The sequence below is a fragment of the Bos indicus x Bos taurus genome, chromosome 5 (genome assembly GCF_003369695.1).
Source record: "Bos indicus x Bos taurus breed Angus x Brahman F1 hybrid chromosome 5, Bos_hybrid_MaternalHap_v2.0, whole genome shotgun sequence".
NCBI classification, from domain to species: Eukaryota; Metazoa; Chordata; class Mammalia; order Artiodactyla; family Bovidae; genus Bos; species Bos indicus x Bos taurus.
The window spans coordinates 3812557-3830733 of NC_040080.1; the positions used below are offsets into that span (position 1 = coordinate 3812557).

General features: G+C 61.3%; 1 protein-coding gene across 2 annotated transcripts in view; it reads left to right on the forward strand.

Moving 5' to 3' along the window:
- Positions 1-18177, forward strand: part of WNT7B (Wnt family member 7B) — a 54026-nt gene that overhangs the window by 23578 nt on the left and 12271 nt on the right. For both annotated transcript variants that reach the window (XM_027540513.1, XM_027540512.1), the window contains exon 2: positions 3466-3692. In XM_027540513.1, the coding sequence (XP_027396314.1) occupies positions 3466-3692 (227 nt within the window). The remainder of the gene's footprint in view (positions 1-3465; positions 3693-18177) is intronic.

An 18177-nucleotide genomic window follows, 5' to 3' on the forward strand; every position in this document is an offset into this window, starting at 1 on the left:
AGTGGGTCCCTGTTTCCCACATCCTTGCCCACGCCTGCTGTTTTCTGTTGTCTGATCGCAGCCGTCCTGGCGGGCAGGAGGTGTCTCTTCACTGTGATTCTGATTTGCATCTCCCTGGTGATGAGCGATGTTTAGAATCTTTCCACGGGCTCGGGGGCCATTTGTCTTTCTTGGGAGAAATGTCTGAGTCCTTCGTCCATTTTCAAATTGAGCCGGCTTCTTGTTACTGAGCTGCAGGTGCTCTTTTAGACACAATCCTTGAGTATTTTTATTACTATTATTTTTTTATTTTTGCTGCCCTGGGCCTTCGTTGCTGTGTGCAAGCTTCCTCTAGTTGCAGGGAGCAGAGGTGACTCTCTAGTTACAGTGCGTGGGCTTCTCATTTCGGTGGCTTCTCTTGTGGCTCACAGGCTTAGCTGCCCCGTGGGATGTGGGATATTCCTGGACAAGGGATTGAACCGGTGTCTCTGCATTGGCAGGCAGATTCTCAACCACTGGACCACCAGGGAAGTCCCAATCCCTGAGTATTTCCTCATTTGTCCATTCATTCACCCACTGCACACTCATGTCGACTACACGGGGGCAGCCCCGAGGCCCCAGGGTCAGCTCACATCTGCACTGCCCTGGACACGTTTGCGGTCTTGGGTGGAGACAGGCCAGGTGTGGAAATAACGACTGTGAGGCCGGGGTGGGGGTCTGTGTCCACGAGACCAGTGTCCCCCATACTTGTCCTTGGTAACGGCCCCACGTGATGCTGAAGCTGAAGTACTTTGGCCACCTGATGTGAAGAACCGACTGATTGGAAAAGACCCTGATGCTGGGAGGGATTGAGGGCAGGAGGAGAAGGGGACGACAGAGGATGAGATGGCTGGATGCCATCACCGATGAGATGGTCATGAGTCTGAGTGAATTCCAGGAGTTGGTGATGGACAGGGAGGCCTGGCGTGCTGCAATCCATGGGATCTCAGAGAGTCAGACACGACTGAGCAACTGAACTGAACTGAACTGAACTGAACGGGCGGAGGGGTTTGAGCACAGAGGGGCTTGCCCGGGGGCCTGGGAGGGAGGAAGAACTTGCAGAACAGGAAAAAGGGAGGGAGGCCAGCGTCCCAGGCAGACCAGCACCAGCAGAAGTGGCGGGGTCGCTAGCGGGCAGATCCCAGGAGGCCTCTGGCTCTGGGCAAGGAGCCTGGGGGGCTGTGGGCTCTGAGGGGCATGATTTGGGGGTGGGGGTTGAGGGATGAGGGGAGAGGGTGCCGGGGTGGCCAGTCCGGAGGAGGGGGCCGGAGCTGCGCGGCTTCTTTCTGCCCCCAGGTCCGTCCCGTTAGACCCCATTTGTCTGAAGCCCTGCCCCTAGGCACGGAGGTTCTCACCCTTGATGGCCCAGAACCTGCTGGAAGAATCCGAGGACAGGGAATGTGCTTTCCACATCCAGGCTCCAACCTGAGGCCTGGAGGCCAGTACCCGGCAGAGTTCCCATCCATCTCGTTTCCCCGGCTCGGTTTTCTGAGCGTCTACAGTTACTTTGGGCTGAATTCCCCAGATTCCAGCCCGCTCCCAGCCCCGCCTGCCCAGATGCTCTTCCTCCAAGCCAGCCCCGGGCATTTCTGCCCATTGTGCCCGTGGGAGACCCAGGGGGGTCCTGGCCAGATTAGCGGGTGGGGCGGGCGGGCCATGGGGATTGAGTGTCACCGGAGTGTCCTGGGCGCAGCACGTGCTATGGGCTCAGGCCACATGGGGACTTTCCCAGCTGGCTGTGGGTGCCCAGCTGCCCTGGAAAAACACTGACTCGCTCCTGTCCAGAAAGGGGCTGGCAGGCCCTGGGCAGGAGGAGCGAGCTCACCATGCTAGGAGACCAGGGCCTGGGCAGTGGCTTCGGGGAGCCCCTCGTGGCCTCCCTACTCCCACCTCTTGCCCTCTGGCCTGCTGTTTGGAAGTCAGACTCCATCTTAAAACCAGCTGTTGCCGTGGGCCTGTGAAAACCAGCTCCCCTCTTTCCAGCTTGCTGTCCCTTCCCTGGGTGCTTAAAGCCAAGCAGCAGGTGCAGCTTCTGTGGGAAGCAGTCAGAGGGTTCTTCAAAGAGCAGGACAGATGACCCAGTGACCCAGCAATTCCGCTCCTGGGCACCTGCCCCGGAGAACGGAAAGTGAGGATTCAGACTGAACCTGCGCGTGTGTGTCCAGAGCAGGGTTATTCCTAGGAGCCAAAAGCTGGAAGCAAACCCACCCTCCGTCAGTGCCAAGCAGATAAACAGCACGTGATCTCGCCAAACGGTGGAATGTTATTTAACCATGAAAAAGGAAGTTCCTGATGCAACGAGGACGAGCCTTGAGCAGGTTATACTAAGTGAGAAAACCCAGACACAAAAGGGCATGTGCTGTTTGATTCCGTCTGTATGAAATGTCCACAGGCGCAGAAAGCATAGTCTTGGCTGCCAGGGGGCTCGGGGGTGACTGCCAAGGGGTAGGGGGTGCTTTCTGGGGTGGTGACGATGCCTTGGAACTTGGCAGCAGTGGTGGTTGATGAACGTTGGGGATATGCTGGATGCCACAGGACTGTAAACTGGTAGAGTTCCTGCCATGTGAATTCCACCTCCTTAAACAGACAGTCAGGCTGATGACACCCAAGCAAAGAGAGAAAGAGCCCAGAAAATGCCCGGGGTTCCTGCAGGGTGCTGGGGGATTAACTCTGAGCATTTTCAGGAAGCGTCGCTCTGAGGATGACTTACCGCAGTAAAGCGCCTGCTGAGTCCGGCACATGGCTCAGTTCATGCCAGGTCCTGTCTTCTCCGCATGCACCCCGACTTCCAGAAACAAGAATAAAATAACGACGGTCACCCCCATGTGTGCAGCCTTTCTCCCCCATGCTTCTCTGGTCTGAGCTTGTGTGGTGGGAATAGGTGCTTTATACCCCACATCGAGGGTGTGAAAACTGAGGCTCAGAGGGGCAGGCTACACGTGGGCTGCAGCTGGAGTCAGGACCCGGTGGGCTTGGCCCCTGGCCTGGGCGGCCCCCTTAGCAGCCTGCCTGGCTTCGGGCCCCTGGGGGAGAGGGGAGTTGGGGTCTCCAGGTGATGGGGAAGTTGGGGTTTGCTGCTTGGGGGCAGCTGCGGACAATCCCAAGTTCATGGCCGTCAAGTGCCTGCAGAGTCTGTGTGTCTGATCCCGAGATTGAGAGAGGCGTGGTTCCTGTGTTTGGAGGACTGTCGGTTCGTCAGACTTGTGACTCTGGTCCTTCCAATCCCATTCTTGTGAATTTGAGGCTGAGGGGACTCAGGAGATGTGTGCATGTCTTTTCAAAACAGAGTCCTGCGTGGGGGTCAGTGGGACGTGGTCCCTTGAGGGCAGGGGTCTGCGCTTCGTTCCCCAGCAGGCAGTGTGGCGAGGGAACGCGTTTGTGGCCCGAGGGGCTGGGTGGGGCGGGCACGGCGGGCGGCTCACCTCCTCGGTCCTCTCCCCTCCGCAGAGCCCTGTCATCCGTCGTGGCCCTGGGAGCCAACATCATCTGCAACAAGATTCCTGGCCTGGCCCCGCGGCAGCGCGCCATCTGTCAGAGCCGGCCCGATGCCATCATCGTGATTGGGGAGGGGGCGCAGATGGGCATCAACGAGTGCCAGTACCAGTTCCGCTTCGGGCGCTGGAACTGCTCCGCCCTCGGCGAGAAGACTGTCTTCGGGCAAGAGCTCCGAGTAGGTAAGGGCGCCTCCGGGCCCGTGGGAACCTGCCGTCTGGGCTGTGGGTGCCAGGGGCCAGGCACACCCTCGCCCTTGGGAGGCCAGGCCGGCCGCGCCCACTCGCTTTCTGCACCCGCTGGCTGGTTCCTCTGCCGTCCCAGTGCTGCTCTGTGCCTGCCCGGCCCTCCAGGGCTCTGGGATGAGGCAGGTGTCGATGGAAGCCAGCCCCTGTGAATGGATGCTCTGCGGTGTCCCGGGGCGGACGTGCACAGCAGGCTGGCCACGGGGTGATGTGGGGCGGCGGTTAGAGGCCCGCCCTGCAGATCGGTGGCTGCTGGTCAGTCCTGGGCGTGAAGCTCTGTCTCCCCACTTTGTCTCTGCGTCTGTGTCTGGAAATGAGCTAAGGGTAGCAGCTCCGACAGGGAGTGAGCCGGGGGCTTGATGGGAAAGGCCCCCAAGATGTGCTGTGTAAATGCCGCTGTGATTCTGAGAGCGGAAGGGGTTGTAGGCAGGGGTCAGCACGAGCAGAGGGTGCAGGACACCGCAGCGGATACACGGGGCAGGGAGGCATCTGGCTGAGGGACGGCAGGGTGGGTGGGTGTGCAGGGCAGTCGGGGGAAGGAGTGGGCCTCTGGGGACACCGGCAGTGAAGGCCACCGCAGCAGCCAGGCAGGGTTTCAGGGGGCCGAGCCCCACTGTGTTTGCGTGTCCAAGCATTGGGCTCCCCGCATGGGCCAGGGGCAGGCTCCCTCGAGCCTGCTCTCCGGGGAAGGAGACGGAGGACTAAAGGAAGAAGCGCATGCGGCTTGCGGAGTCTGACCTGATTTGGAGCTGCTGTGTGACCTTTGGCCTGGCGCTCGGGGCTTCGAGCCTCAGTTTCCTCATCTGTCTGGGCCCCCCTCCCAGGGCCTCTCCCAGGGCCTGCCTGTGGGCGGGCTAAGTCACCTCAGTCATGTCCGACTCTTTGAGCACCTGTGGACTGTAGCCCTCCAGACTCCTCTGTCCATGAGGATTCTCCAGGCAAGAGTACTGGAGTGGGTTGCCATGCCCTGCTCCAGGGGATCTTCCCCACCCAGGGATCGAACCCAGGTCTCCCACACTGCAGGCAGATTCTTTACCATCTGAGCCACCAGGGAAGCCCATGAATCCTGGGGTGGGTAGCCTATCCCTTCTTCAGGGGATCTTCCCGACCCGGGGATCACACCTATAAAGTCTCCCGCATCTCTTGCGTCTCCTGCATCAGCAGGTGGGTTCTTTCCCACTAGCGCCGCCTGGGTAGGTGCAGGTGCTTAATAATCAGCTGCTGCACGGGTGAGGGTCGGGGTGGCGAGCCGGCCTGCCCCCTCCAGGAGTGTCAGAGGGCGGGGAGTGAGGACGGGGCACAGTGCCTGGCACGAAGCGCTGTGACCCCAGGCCCCCGCTGCAGGCACAAGGAGGGCCTCCAAACATGTGTGCACCGCAGGTCCCTCCCAAGGAGCCTGGGCCTGCCTGCCGAGCGGAGCCCCAGACGCCGGGACCCAGGCCAGCGCTGAGCTCGTGGGGCTGGGGGAGGCGCAGGGGAAAGCCCCAGGGGCCCCTTTGCGGTGAGCAGCCTGTGGGTGGCACCTGGCAGCGCCAGGAGGGTGAGACCGCCCCCTCCCGAGGGCCCACCACCCAAGAGCGGCTTCCCCTCTCCAGGCGCCAGGGGAGAGGGCGGGGCTGCCTCCACACCCGCCGCGGTTGGGAGGGCGTGGGCACCAGGCGTGGGCCCTGGTGCTCACTTCATGCCAGGTGCCCACTCAGCTGCCTGGCACCCCCTCCCCCGAGACCCTGGGCTCCCAGAACACGGAGGCCAAGGGAGGTGTGCGGTGGTCCGTGGCCCATCGGGGGAGCTGGGTTCAGATCGCCCCCTTCTGATAGCCCTGCCTGCCTCCCTGGGCACAGGGGACCTCGGTGGGCGTGGTCCACAGCCTGAAGACAGGTAGGAGCTTGCCCTGCATTTAGGACCTTGAGACACAGGCGGCAAGAGGGAGCTGGCCACTCTGCACCTCTCCTCAGGGTCACGCCCCGGGCAGGGAGGTTCACCAAGAGTACCCAGGAAATGCCAGGCTCCGATGCACCCTGCAAAGCCGAGGAGTGGTGTTGACCCCCAACTCCTGCCAGGGACTGGCCCACCCCCCCAACAGGGAACCCAGATCACTTTTCCTGAAAGCATCCCCTGGTGCTTCCAAGGCTCTTGGCTAACAGGTCCCAGCTGTTCCTTCTTGGAGACCAGCCCTCTGCCCACGGAGAGAGGCGCCTACCACCAAGGACCGGTCGATGCGGTGGGGGGGCGGGCGGCCCTGCCTGTGACCTTCTTCATGCCTTGAGCTCCTCTGGGATCAGGCCTCTCCGGCTCTGCTTCACCCGTTTCGCTCTCAGGAGCAGTTCAGAGGCAGACGTTAGGCAGAGATGTCCACCCACCATCCGTGTCCCTCATTTTCCCCTACTCCTGTCATCCCTGTGCATGCTCAGCCACTCAGTCATGTCTGACGTTTGGCAATAGCCCACCAGGCTCCTCCATCCATGGGGATTCTCCAGGCAAGAATCCAGGAGTGGGTTGCCATGCCCTCCTCCAGGGGATCTTCCAGACCCAGGCATCGAACCTGCCTCTCCTCTGCCTCCTGCCTTGGCAGGCAGATTCCTTACCACTGTGCCACCTGGGATGCCCCCTGGCACCCTCTGCCAGGCCATTCATTACCTTCGTGTGGCCGACCGACCCTCTTCCTTGGCTGGCCTCAGCTTCCACGGGCTTCCTCTTGGCTCTCCGGTTGCTCTGTCCTAGAAATGGCAACCCACTCCAGTGTTCTTGCCTGGAGAATCCCATGGACGGAGAAGCCTGGTAGGCTGCAGTCCATGGGGTCGCACAGAGTCGGACACGACTGAAGCGACTTGGCAGCAGCAGCAGCCCTGCCCCAGGCAGCTCTCCCCCAGGGTCAAGACCAGCATGTCCCCTTCCCCCGGGCCGTGGACTGCTAGGTAAAGCTGAGCATGGGCACCTCCGGCTGAACACTCAGCGTCCTGCCCCTGAAAGCTCCATCCTCAGCCCCCTGCTGGCCTGACAGCCCCATCATCTTGGCAGTAACCGTCTCTACCCCTCCCTCCACGCCGACCCCGGGTCTGCCTCTCCACTGACAGCTGTCAATTCCTCCCTCTGCCTCCTACTTACCCCAGCCTTGTCACTCACTCCCTTCCTCCAAAACCTGAAGTAGCTCCCTACTGCCCAGGATGGAGGTAGCTTCTTAGCGTGGAGTCTGAGTAGCGCCTGCCTCCCTCACCCCTGCCTCCCTCCATCCCTTCTGAGAGCCAAGCTCCAGCCATTGCCTCCTGCCTTTCCCTCCCCGAGCGGGCCAGTCCCCTTCCCTCCTCTGGGACTTTGTTCCCGCCACTTCTCACCCTGGGAGGCCCTCCACCTCCGCTCTGCTTGCTCGCGTCTGATTACCCCACTGGCCAGGGAGCGCCTTTGTCCACCCGTCCCTGGCTCTTCCTTGTCCACAGCCAGGCCGAAGTCACGTCCAGGAGCTTCACCCTCCCAGGGTCGCTCAGCCCCTGTCCCGAGGCCCCCCTGCACTCTGCCCGCAGTGGCCGGGATTCCTCCCACCAGACTGGCTCCCGCCCGGGGCCTGGCGCCCTCCCCGGCCCTTGCTGACCTCTAAGGAAGGCCCAGCTCTCAACCAGGGGGGGCCTGGCTGCAGGCCAAGCCAGGCTGAGCCCTGGGCCATCAGAGTCCCGCTGGGTGCTGCAGTGGCGGTCCGAGCTGGCACCCTGCTCCTGCCAGGGCTCAGCTGCTAGGAGTCACGAGCAGGAAGTGAGGCCAGCCCGTGTCAGAAGCACGCGGGTGCCCCGGGCACGGGATCGGAGCCCGGCTCTGGGTGGGCAGGCAGGCACTCGAGCGGTGCCAATTAATGACTGGCCTTGTGAGGGGGGATGGCCTGGGCGGGTGGGACAGGCCCCCTTCAGGCCCTGCCTGTGACCTTGGGCCATGCCCAGACCTTGAGAGCTGCAGGGAAACCCTTTAAAGGTACTGTTCAACCTTGTCCAAGTTCTAGCTCCTTCTCCAGCTCCTGGTGCTGTTGCTTGTATGCTTCCCGGGACGGGGGGCTTACTACTTCAGGTGAAATTCGCGTTTCTTATGATGACCCTGCACCAGCTTTGACCTGGGGCCCTCTGGGTGCCAGTCTCTGTGTGCTGGGACTTTCCTTCGGGGAGCTGAGGCCCACCCTTGCCCACCCTCCACCAACGCGGTCTCTCCTCGTGCCTGGCAGCCTCCAGCCTTGGACCCTGAGCCCACTCAGGCTAATTTCCTCATCGAGAGAGCGAGGCTGGGCCACCCTGGCCCCTTCAACCCGTCTCTTCCATTACCTGGAAATGGGCTTGTGGGGGTGCGGGGTGGGGTAAGGATGGGGAGGAACGTGAGAGTCTCTGGAGTGAACCTCGTATTCCAGGGACACGTGTTAGCGACTCAGGGCCCCCAGGGCCCCTGACCGAGGCAGGGTGTTTCTGACAGGTGCCATGATGGAGCCAGGGGTCCTATTGAGGGCTTCCTTGATGGGGTGAGCGTTCATGGAGACCCAGTGACTATCAGAGTGACCCAGATCAGCACAAAGCTGAGAGCAGGGAAGGGGGCCCCGGGTGGAGGGAATACCAGGAGCCCAAAGCCCAGAGTCCAGAATGTGGGTGGTGTTTTTCCGGGAACTGCGGGAACATCAGAGCAAACCAGAAGATGGGGAGACCCGAGGCTGCCCAGGAGGGGTCAGGGCTGGAGGGTGCCTGCGGCGTGAGTGCTGTGAAGGCCAGGAAGGCCCAGATGGGTCTGAGCAGGAGAGGGTTCCCTGCCACCACTGCCCTGCCCCCGGCTGTACCTGGTGCCCCTGGAGACCCACTGGCACAGGACACGGGGGCTGTGGCTGCATGCACTTGGCCCCTGCCCGCACCCTGAGCTGCCATGGAACACTGAGTCCCGCCCATCACATGCTGCTCGGACATGACCAGGCATAGGGCCACCCCTAATCCCGCCTCACGTGGGGCCCGTTTGCTCTCTGGGTGAGATCGGCATTGGGAGCAGGCCCTCTGCCTGCTGGCCGCCTGCTGTGGGGGCTCAGCAAAGGTCTCAGTTTCTGAACAGTCCGAGACCTCCCTCCACGCGTCCGAGGGGATGGTCTGGGGCTTCCCCGTGGGGCAGTGGCCGGGGCCTTGGAGGAAGAAGGGCAGCTCCGCAGCTCTGTGCCCGTGCTCGTGCCTGGACCCCTGACCAGGGCCTCAGAGCGCAGGCTCAGGGAGGTGCCACCTGAGTCCCCGGGAGGGACCAGGGCTCGAGGGCTGCCCTGTCCCCTTTGGGGACACAGGCCCCCACGGGCAGAGGAGCCACTTGAAATACGGCCCATGCAAACTGCGAGGTGCCATGAGTGTAGGATATGCGGCAGATTTCAGAGATGTCAAAAGAGAAAAGCAAGTAAAATGTCTCTTTCATGATCTTTACATTAAGATGTTCAAATGGTAATATTTAGGCTTCCCTGGTAGCTCAGTTGGTAAAGAATCCACTGGCAATGCAGGAGACCTGGGTTCTACTCCTGCGTCAGGAAGATCTGCTGGAGAAGGGACAGGCTACCCGCTCAAGTATTCCTGGGCTCCCCTGGTGGCTCAGCTGGTAAAGAATCTTCCTGCAATGCGGGAGACCTGGGAGATCTTTACATAAAGATGTTGAAATGGCAATATTTGGATATATGGGCTAAATAAAATATGTCACCAAATCTAAATTCACCTGCTGCTCTTCACTTGTCTTTATGTGGCTGCTAGAGAATTTTAAATGACCCCTGTGTCTCGTGTTTGGGACACTGTGGCACTGTTCTCAGAGGGGTCAGGAGTTGCCCTGTGTCACCCTGGTCGGGGCAGAGTGGACGTTTGAACCTAGATCTGAGTGTCTCCTCCCAGGACATGGTCCTCCAGCTCGGCCGCAGGCAGAGGGTCACCGCCGTCTGCCCCCTGGGGCAGCACGTGGGTGTGAGGGTGGCTCCCTTCAGCAGCCCCGGATGGCTCAGCCTGCCTGGGGCAGGACGCTGGTGGTGGTGTGACGGCCACCCGGTGCTGCTCTTGAAGCCTCGAACCCTGCGCGCCCCGGGTGAGCCGATGGGGCTGGGCTGGGAGGCCCAGCTGGGCCCCGGCCTTGAACCTGCACACCCTCTCAGGGAGGCGCATCTTTGTCCTGTCTGTCTGGTCACTCCCTACCCCTACCCCCATCCCAGGGGCCCAGCCCGAGGCAGCAGAACAGACCTTTTCAAGGCTCACGGCTTGGGGTCCAGGCTGCCAGGAGACCAGGGACACCCAGGGCCTCCAATGTCAGAATCAGGAAGACTTCCCTGAGGGCAGCGCTCCCACCGGTTCACTCCTGGTTCAGGACAGATAAGGCCTGTGGTCAGTCCGGGGGTCCTGGCTCTGCGCCCTACATCGGAAGGCCCCTAGCTCCAGGAGCAGCAGCTGCTGAGGTGAGCAGGCGCTGGGCCGTCCAGCGGTGACCAGCTGGAGGCGTGGGCTGGCCGGTGGCTGATCCATCCATGTGGCCCCTCAAGGCCCGCCTGGCGCTCATCCAGGGTGGGAATTTTCCAGCCTCAGCTGGCAGAGCCCGGACAGACAGGACAGGCTGTGGGTGGAGAGAGGGCACTTCTGCAAATACAGACCAGATTGGCCCAGCTGCCCGGGTCCCACTGGGTGACCCTGGGCACAGCCTCACATTCTCTGGGCACCCGTCTGCCCACCAGCGCCAAGGCCGGGGTCCTGATTCCCCCAGGACTTGGGACGAAGTGTCCCCAGAATAGGGGCAGGAAGTTCCCTCGGTGCCCACCCTGTGGTCCTGCCCAAGGCTCCATGGACAAGGGGTCCAGGCCTCCGGGCTCCTGTCCACCATGCTGGACACAGGTCACAGCGTGGGCAGGCCTCCACCCTCGAGCTGCCAGGGCAAACCTGACCCAGATCTCAGCCTGTCTCCCCGTGGGCCCCTCCTGCCACCGCAGCGGGGGCACCATCACTCCAAGGCCGCTGCGGCCAGGCCCTCACGCGAACGCCGCTCGCTCCTGGTTCCACTGTCCACACGGCACAGACAGAGCCCCTGGAAGCCTGAGCTGCCCGAGGTCACACACGGGCAAGAAATAGTCATCTGAACCCACGGTGCAGCCCTGTGCTCAGTGAGGATCCAGGTGCCTGGTTGGGGGAGGGGGCAGGGGGCAACTGCAGAACGTGGGGAGGGGGCTCTGGTCACGCCCAGTTCCCTCTCACAGGCATCCGCTGATTTTGCTGCAAGGCCTGTGCGGGGGAGCGTCTCTAGGGCAGGCTGCCCGGGGCTGACCCCCCTCAGGAGAGGGGCCGCCCGCCGGAAGCTGGGTCCTTCCTGGGAGACACCGGGCCAGCCCTCCCAGAGCCCCAGGCAGGACGGGAGCCCCTGGAAGGCCAGCCCAAGCCTGGCTCAGCGGGAAGGCCGCTGCGGGCGCGAGGGCCCCGCTAGGTCAGAACAAAGGCCTCGGGCACGGGCGTGCCGGCGTGTTCGGACCTGGCAGGGCTGTTTCCAGCCCTGTGTTTATGACGACGGCGGGGAAGAGCTTAGCGCGGAGACACTGACTCAGCCAGGAACTAGCGGGGTGGGGGCCGGGTGGGGCCAGAGGGGGGCGCAGCGAGGGACAGAGGGATGGAGACGCAATGGGGGTGGGCAGGGACCGGCAGAGCCTCCCAGCAAGAGGGACCCAGAGAGGGCAACACACACGGGTCACAGGCGGGCCCGTGCCCACCCGCTCACCCACCCAGGCCCAGGTCCAGGCGGCTCTGAGATGGGCGGTAAAAGCCGCCACGTGCGCTGAGCACTTCCAGAACCCTCGCTCCACTGCCTGGACCCCAAGAGGTGGTGCGGGGGGGATTCAGAAAGAGGCAACAGGGAGCAAGAGAGCCTCTCTGCCATCACCCAGGGGGTCCAGGCCGGGCCCCCTTTCCCAGAACCCTAGGTCGGGCTGGCAGGGGTCCTGGTAGGGCGGGGGCTCTGGGCTCCAGAGTCTTCGGGTGCACAAATGGGGCTCCGGGGCCTGGCAGCCTCAAGGTCCCTGTGGGCTTGCCTGCCCCCGCCTCCTGCCTCACCCCACATGTGCTGGGACACACCGCAGGCAGGGGGCACCTGCCCAGGTCCCGTGACTGGGCCAAGGCTGGGGCCCAGGGGCCAGGCTGGGGCATAGCAGCGCCGGGGGCCACACGGGCACTGCGCCTACCCTGCTGGAGGACCCCAGGAGCTGCTGGTGCGGCTGGGGGTGTCTCCTGGCCTCCGTCCCTCCACGTACACCGTGGGTAGGGGAGGTATTCTCCCCGCCTTCCAAGCGCATGGGAGTCTGAGACTCAGATTGGGTGGGGGTCTCAGAGGGCCGGGGGAGCCCACCAGCTGGCAGCGTCCCACTGGCTGGGCCTGGAGGGCCCAGGAGCCCACCCTGGCCCACGTGCCTACCCTACTTCAGCCCTGGCAGCCTCACTTGGATCTCAAGTTCAAGTCTGGCAAAGGATCCTGTTAAGGAGGCTTGGAACCCACTGCACTGGGCCCCACCCCCGTGTTACGTGGGCAAACAGACTTGGGGGAGTGAAGGTCCGGGCCAGGGCCACCCAGGAGCCCCAGGGCCATCTGGACGGGGCTGTGGGTCTCCTGGGCAGGGGAGTGCTCGGCTGCCCCCTACTTATGGCCAAGGCAGTGCCTTGATTTTCCCCAGCCGGGACCTCTCCTCGCCTCTCGTGGTGACGGCCCAGCAGCTGCGCATTCCTTTTGGACGCGTCTTTCCCCAAACCTCCTCATCCAGTCCCCCAGCTGGTCCCACTGGCTCCACCCTCAGACTCTATCCCAAGCCTGGCTGCTCACCTCCTCCACCTGGCAGTCCCTCAGCGTTTCTTACCCAGACCCTTCCACAGCCTCCCCATGGGTCTCCCTGCTTCCACCACACCCCTGCCATCAGCAGAGCGTCCTTTCCAATGTCCATCACAGCAGCACCTTCCAGGGGCTTTTCATCTTCATAGAATAAAATGTAAAATCCTCCCTGTGGGCTCCCAGAGTCGACATGGTGTGGCTGTCTCTCCTGCATCAAACCACACGCCCCCATCTCATTCTGTCCTCGGGGCCTCAGCATCGCTGTTCCCTCTGCCTGAACTCTGTTCCTTGCAGCTTTGCACGACTCGCTTCTCTTGTGGCTCAGGACTTCCCTTCCGTATCCCTGTCTATTTATCATTTTGGCTGTGTGGGTCTTAGTCGTGACCCACGGGATCTTTATCTTCGTCGTGGCATGTAGGGTCTTTTTAGCTGTGGCATGTGGGACCTAGTTCCCTGACCAGGGATCGAACCTGGGCCCCCTGCATTGGGAGTGCAGGATCTTAGTCCCTGGACCTCTAGGGAAGTCCCTTCAGCCTCCTTCCTGAGAGGGGCCTGCACTGGCCACCCTCCACCCAAGTGCCTCCCTACAACCACCCTGTCGGCCGAGCCCTCCGTGGTTCTGACGGAGGCTGTCTGCCTGCACGCCCTGTGAACCCCCGCCCAGCCCATTAGTCGCCTGGGCTGTGATGCACCAGTCTTGCCCTGCTGTCTGGCGGTCCTGGGCTTGGGGGTAGGTAGGGGCTCCAGTCCGTGGGGTCGGTGAGGAGGGCGGACTGTGCTTGGTGCTGGGGAGACATATGGATGGTACTTCAGGGACATGAAGGAAGGAGGGGTGAGATGGAATAGGGTGCCTGGGTCCCAGGTCTGGTCAGAGAGGCGGGAGACAGACCGTGTGGTTTCTCCGTTCTGGTGGGTGGAGAGTGGTCCGAGCATGGACCCTGGGGTCTGGGGTCAGATCCCAGCTCTGAGGTCAGCCTGCCTTCCGTGTGACCTCGGGCCGGTCCCCTGCCTCCTCTGAGCTAAGTACCCTCACTGTGAGGGGGACCCCATGAAGGTTTAAATCGACTAGGACGAGTTGTGTGCAATCCCCTGAAAACCTGCTGTAGGGCTTTTTGTTTGTTTTTGGTTGGGGGCAGTTCTTTTTGCTGTATTTTTTAAAATATTTATTTTATTTGACTGCGTCGGTGCAGCACGCAGGGTCTTTGATCTTCCTTGCAGCATGAGGGATCACTTTTTGGTTGCGGCCTGTGGGATCAAGTTCCCTGACTAGGGATCGAACCTGGGCCCCCTGCATTGGGAGTGTGGCGTCTCAGCCACCAGACCACCGGGGAAGTCCCTGCTGTGTTTGTATAGCAGCTTTATTCAGATATAGCTCATATCAGTACAACCCATGCATTTAAAGTATACAACTCAGAGGGTTTAGTGTAGTCTTAGGCTGTGCAACCATCACCATAGTCAATCCAGAACATTTTCATCACTCCAAAGAGCAATGCTGTACCCCGCAGCGGTCGCCCTTCAGTCCCCCTTGCCCCTGGCAACACTTGCTGCTTTCTGTCCCTGTGGACTCGCCTGCTCTGGGCCTCTCACATCAGTGGCATCGTCTGGCAGCTGTGAGCCCCACGTTCTCAGGGTTCATTCACGCAGTAGCCTGTGTCCATACTTTGTCCCTCTGTGTGTCTGCCGTGTTTTGTTGTGTTGAGGGACCGTGCTTTCTTCATCCGCTGATGGGTATCCGGGTTGTTTCCACCTTCTGGCTGTTGAGAATCATGCTGCCATGAGTATTCACACACAAGCTGTTGCGTGGACACACGTTCGTTTCTCTTGGGTACATATCTAGGGGAGGGGTTGCTGGGTTACAGAGTCACTCTGTATTTAACATTTTGAGGAACTGCCAAACCGTTTGCATACCCATTCCCACCAGCGGCGCATGAGGGTTCTGGTTTCTCCACATCTTCATCAACACTTGTTAGTGTCTTTTTATTTTAGTCATTCTAGTGGGTGCGACAGAGGATGAGAGGGTTGGATGGCATCACTGATTCAATGGACATGAACGTGGGCAAACTCCAGGAGATGGTGAGGGACAGGGAAGCCTGGCGTGCTGCAGTCCACGGGGTCACAAAGAGTCGGACACGACTTGGCCGCTGAACAACGACAGCAAAGTGGATGTGACATGCTCGCGTCGTGGCTTTGATCTGCACGCCCTTGATGGCTAATGATGTCGAGCGTCTTTTTGTGGGCTTAATGGCCATTTTTATTCCTTCTTTGGAGAACTGTCCATTCAGATCCTTTGCCTGTTTTTAATTGGGTTGTTTGCCTTTTTATTACTGAATTGTAGAAAATACTGTGTTTTCTCAAAGCAGGGGAAGTGCAGGTTGGCAGAGAGGTGGGGTTTGACAGAGCCAAGCTGTTGGCCACAAGACGGGCACACGTTTGCTCACGCTCATGGGAACTGCATTTGTGCACGTGTGGGTCCAGGCATACACCCCGGACACACGTGTGAGAACACAGGCAGCGGTACACAGGATGCCCGAACCTGTGTGCACCACGGAGAGTCCGTGTGTGGTGTGTGACACACGTGTGGACATGAAGTGCAGGTCAGCCACCCTCTGTGTGCTGGGCCAGGCCTGCCCCTGGGACCACTCATGGGTCCTCTGACGTGGGGACTCAGCCATATCAGAGCAATTACCCTCATCCTTATTTTGCAAAGCGGAAACACTGAGATATTCAAAGGCCCCTTGATTGGTCCAAGGCCACCCAACTGGTCAGTTTTAGGGTCTAGACTTGAACTCGAGGGCTCTGACTCTGAGGCTGCTCCCTGGGACCTTTGACTTTGACCTCACCTCAGTCATTTCGGAATGTCAGGTCTGGGTTCGCCCACTTCCTGAGCCGCTGTGTGACTTTGGGCAGCATGCTGTCTCTGTCTGGGCCTCAGACTCCTTGTGGAGGAGCACCGGATGGCCCCTCAGGCCCTCCCAGCTTCCCTTCTCGGAGGGGACAAGCGCCTTGCTCGCCGTGCCTCCCCAGGCCCGCAGTTAATCAGGTCATCTTGAGCTCAATTAGTGCTGGTGGTGGCTTTCTGAAGATACCGTGCCAGGCCCCTCTGTCCATGGGATTCTCCAGGCATGCATACTGGAGTGGGTGGCCATTTCCTCCTCCAGGGGATCTTCCCGACTCAGGGATCAAACCTGTGTCTCCTGCATTGCAGGCGGATTCTGTACCACTGAGCTACCTGGGAAGCCTGTCTCCTCCAGTAACTGCTCACAAACCACTGCCTGGTCCCCAGCGTCCTCCTTGAGGTCTGGGTGAGGGGATGGAAGGGTTAGCGAGGCCCTTATGATCTGGGAAGACCCTTTTTCTCTGGACCTCAGGTCTGGCTGGCATGCAGTGGTGGGATGGGGGTGGGGGTGGGTCTTTGCTTGGAGGGGCGGGGTTAAGTCTGAGTAACCAATAGGAAAGAGAGAGCAGAGCTGGATGGCCCCTGAGTGGCCAGCGCCTCGGTTTACCTATGGGACAGTGGTCTCCGAGGGTCAGCTGTTTTGGATTCATCTAGAATATGTGTGGAGGGGACAGCTGGGCAGGCTGCCTGGGAGGAGGCTGCGGATAGCGCAGAGAGGCGCCCGGCCCGTCCTGGGGGCCCCGAGTTGTACCTGGTCGTCCGTGGCCCGCCCTGGCCCCCTCATTTGGTGACCGTGAGGGCAATGCCTATTTATGTTTGCTCTTTGAGCTCTCCTGGGACCGTGGGGCAAAAGGGGCACAGGCTCCGAGAGCGTTTGTGGCTTGCCTGGGGCTGCGCAGCAGGTATGAGACTGCAAGTTCAGGGCTTTCCTGCCTGCTCCTCCCGCGTCTGCCCGAACCTCCCTCTGCTTCCCTGAAACCTCGGGCTGGGAGCCCTGCGTGGCTCACAGAGCCCATCTTGACTTCCTGAGTGCCAGACAGACAGCCGGACCTGCTGCTGGCTCTGTGGTCTGCGGGTGCAGATCCGTCTGGGGTGGGCTCCGGATCCCAAGCGGGGCCCCTGGGCTCCCGAGAACAAAGAGTGCCCCCCAGGACAGCGGCTGGCCCCACACAGACTGTCCCCGCTGCCTCCACCCAGCTCCCCACCCCCATCACCAGCTGCATCTGGAGCAGCCGCTGTGCTCATGTGTCTGTCACTGCTGCTGCCTGAGCAAATCACTTCCCAGCACTGAGGCTCAGTGTTCCCATCTGTGAGATGGGTCTCATTCAGAGGAGTTATTCCGTGGGTGGTCGTGGAGACAGAAGGGGATGATGCCTGTCGCGCGTCCAGCCCCCTCCCTGCTCACATGGGGGCTCAGGGAGTAACGCTGCGGGGTGGGGGCACACAGAGGAGTCAGACATGGATCCCGTCCACCACCCCTGCAGCCTGCGGGCACCTGGCAAGAGCCAGGGGCGGGCATTTCACCCCAAAGCAGGGCTTCGGGAAGCAGGAGTCCTCCTATCTGCGTTCAGAGCCTGGGTGAGCTGCAGGCACATGGGCAGGCAGGCAGGGCTCCATGAAGAGGGAGCCATGTTCTCCACGTAGGCAGCAAGGAATTGGGCCTTGCCCTGTTTATCCCAGCAGAGTGGTGTGCATGGGGGCGCAGCTGCACCTGCCCACAGGCGACCAGCTGTTGGGCTTGGACAAGCAGGGCTTCAAGGAGTGGTGGGTGGGACAGGTGGGCAGGGCTGGAGGGCATCTCAGGGGCCGGGAATCCCGGATGTTTGCTGGGACAAGGCCCACGGGTTTGAGGGGCTTCTCTCTAATCCAAGCCCTCCCCCTTCTCACCCTGGAGGACAGGCAGCCGCCCCGGTGTGATCTGGTGGGGGAGGGGCCCATGTCCTCCCTCCAGGCCAGGCACACTGTGAGTCGGCCCCCAGAGTCAGCGTCCAGTTCTGTGAAATGGAGCGACAAAGCCGTTGCATTAAATGAGATGCGCCTGCAGAATGCAGCGGGGCGGGGGGGGGGGGTGAGCAATCCCCTCCATCCCGAACCCCACGTGACTCCTCAGCTCCCCAAACCATGCCTCCCTCATGCTCACCTCCCGCTTGTCTCCATGGTGAGATGAGAGGGCTTGGCTCATTAAAACCAAATAAAAAAGGAATTAGCGGGAGTGGCAACCGGGTGAGTAACTGATGAGTAACTGGGTCTGAGCTGAGTACGGGGCAGAAACCAGGCGGGAGCAGAAAAGATGGGAGGAGGGGTTCTGTGAAATGCCCTCCAAACACGCAGCCGTCCCTGGCCTGGGCACCTGCTGGCCTGCTTGGCGCTTTAGGGTGGGGGATGTGGGAGTCCCCCTTCTGGCTGCTGCTGGGGAGGAGGGCGTTTGGGGAAGAAGAGGATGGAGTGCGGGGGTCCAGGGCCTCCGAGGGCTCGCCCACACCCTGCTCGCACAGGCAGGGCTTGGTTGTGGGGCTTTTAACTCCGTGGGCCTGGCCTCCTGGTGGATTACACAACCAGAGGAGATTCCTCACCCCCTGCCCGGTGCCCAGCGTGTGGCACGCCCATTCCGAGGCTAGCTCTGCCTCCCCAGGGCTCCCAACCAGTGTTCACCTGCTGGTTAGCACTCCCCCACCCCCTACCCCACCGCCCACAGATGCAGAGGCAGAG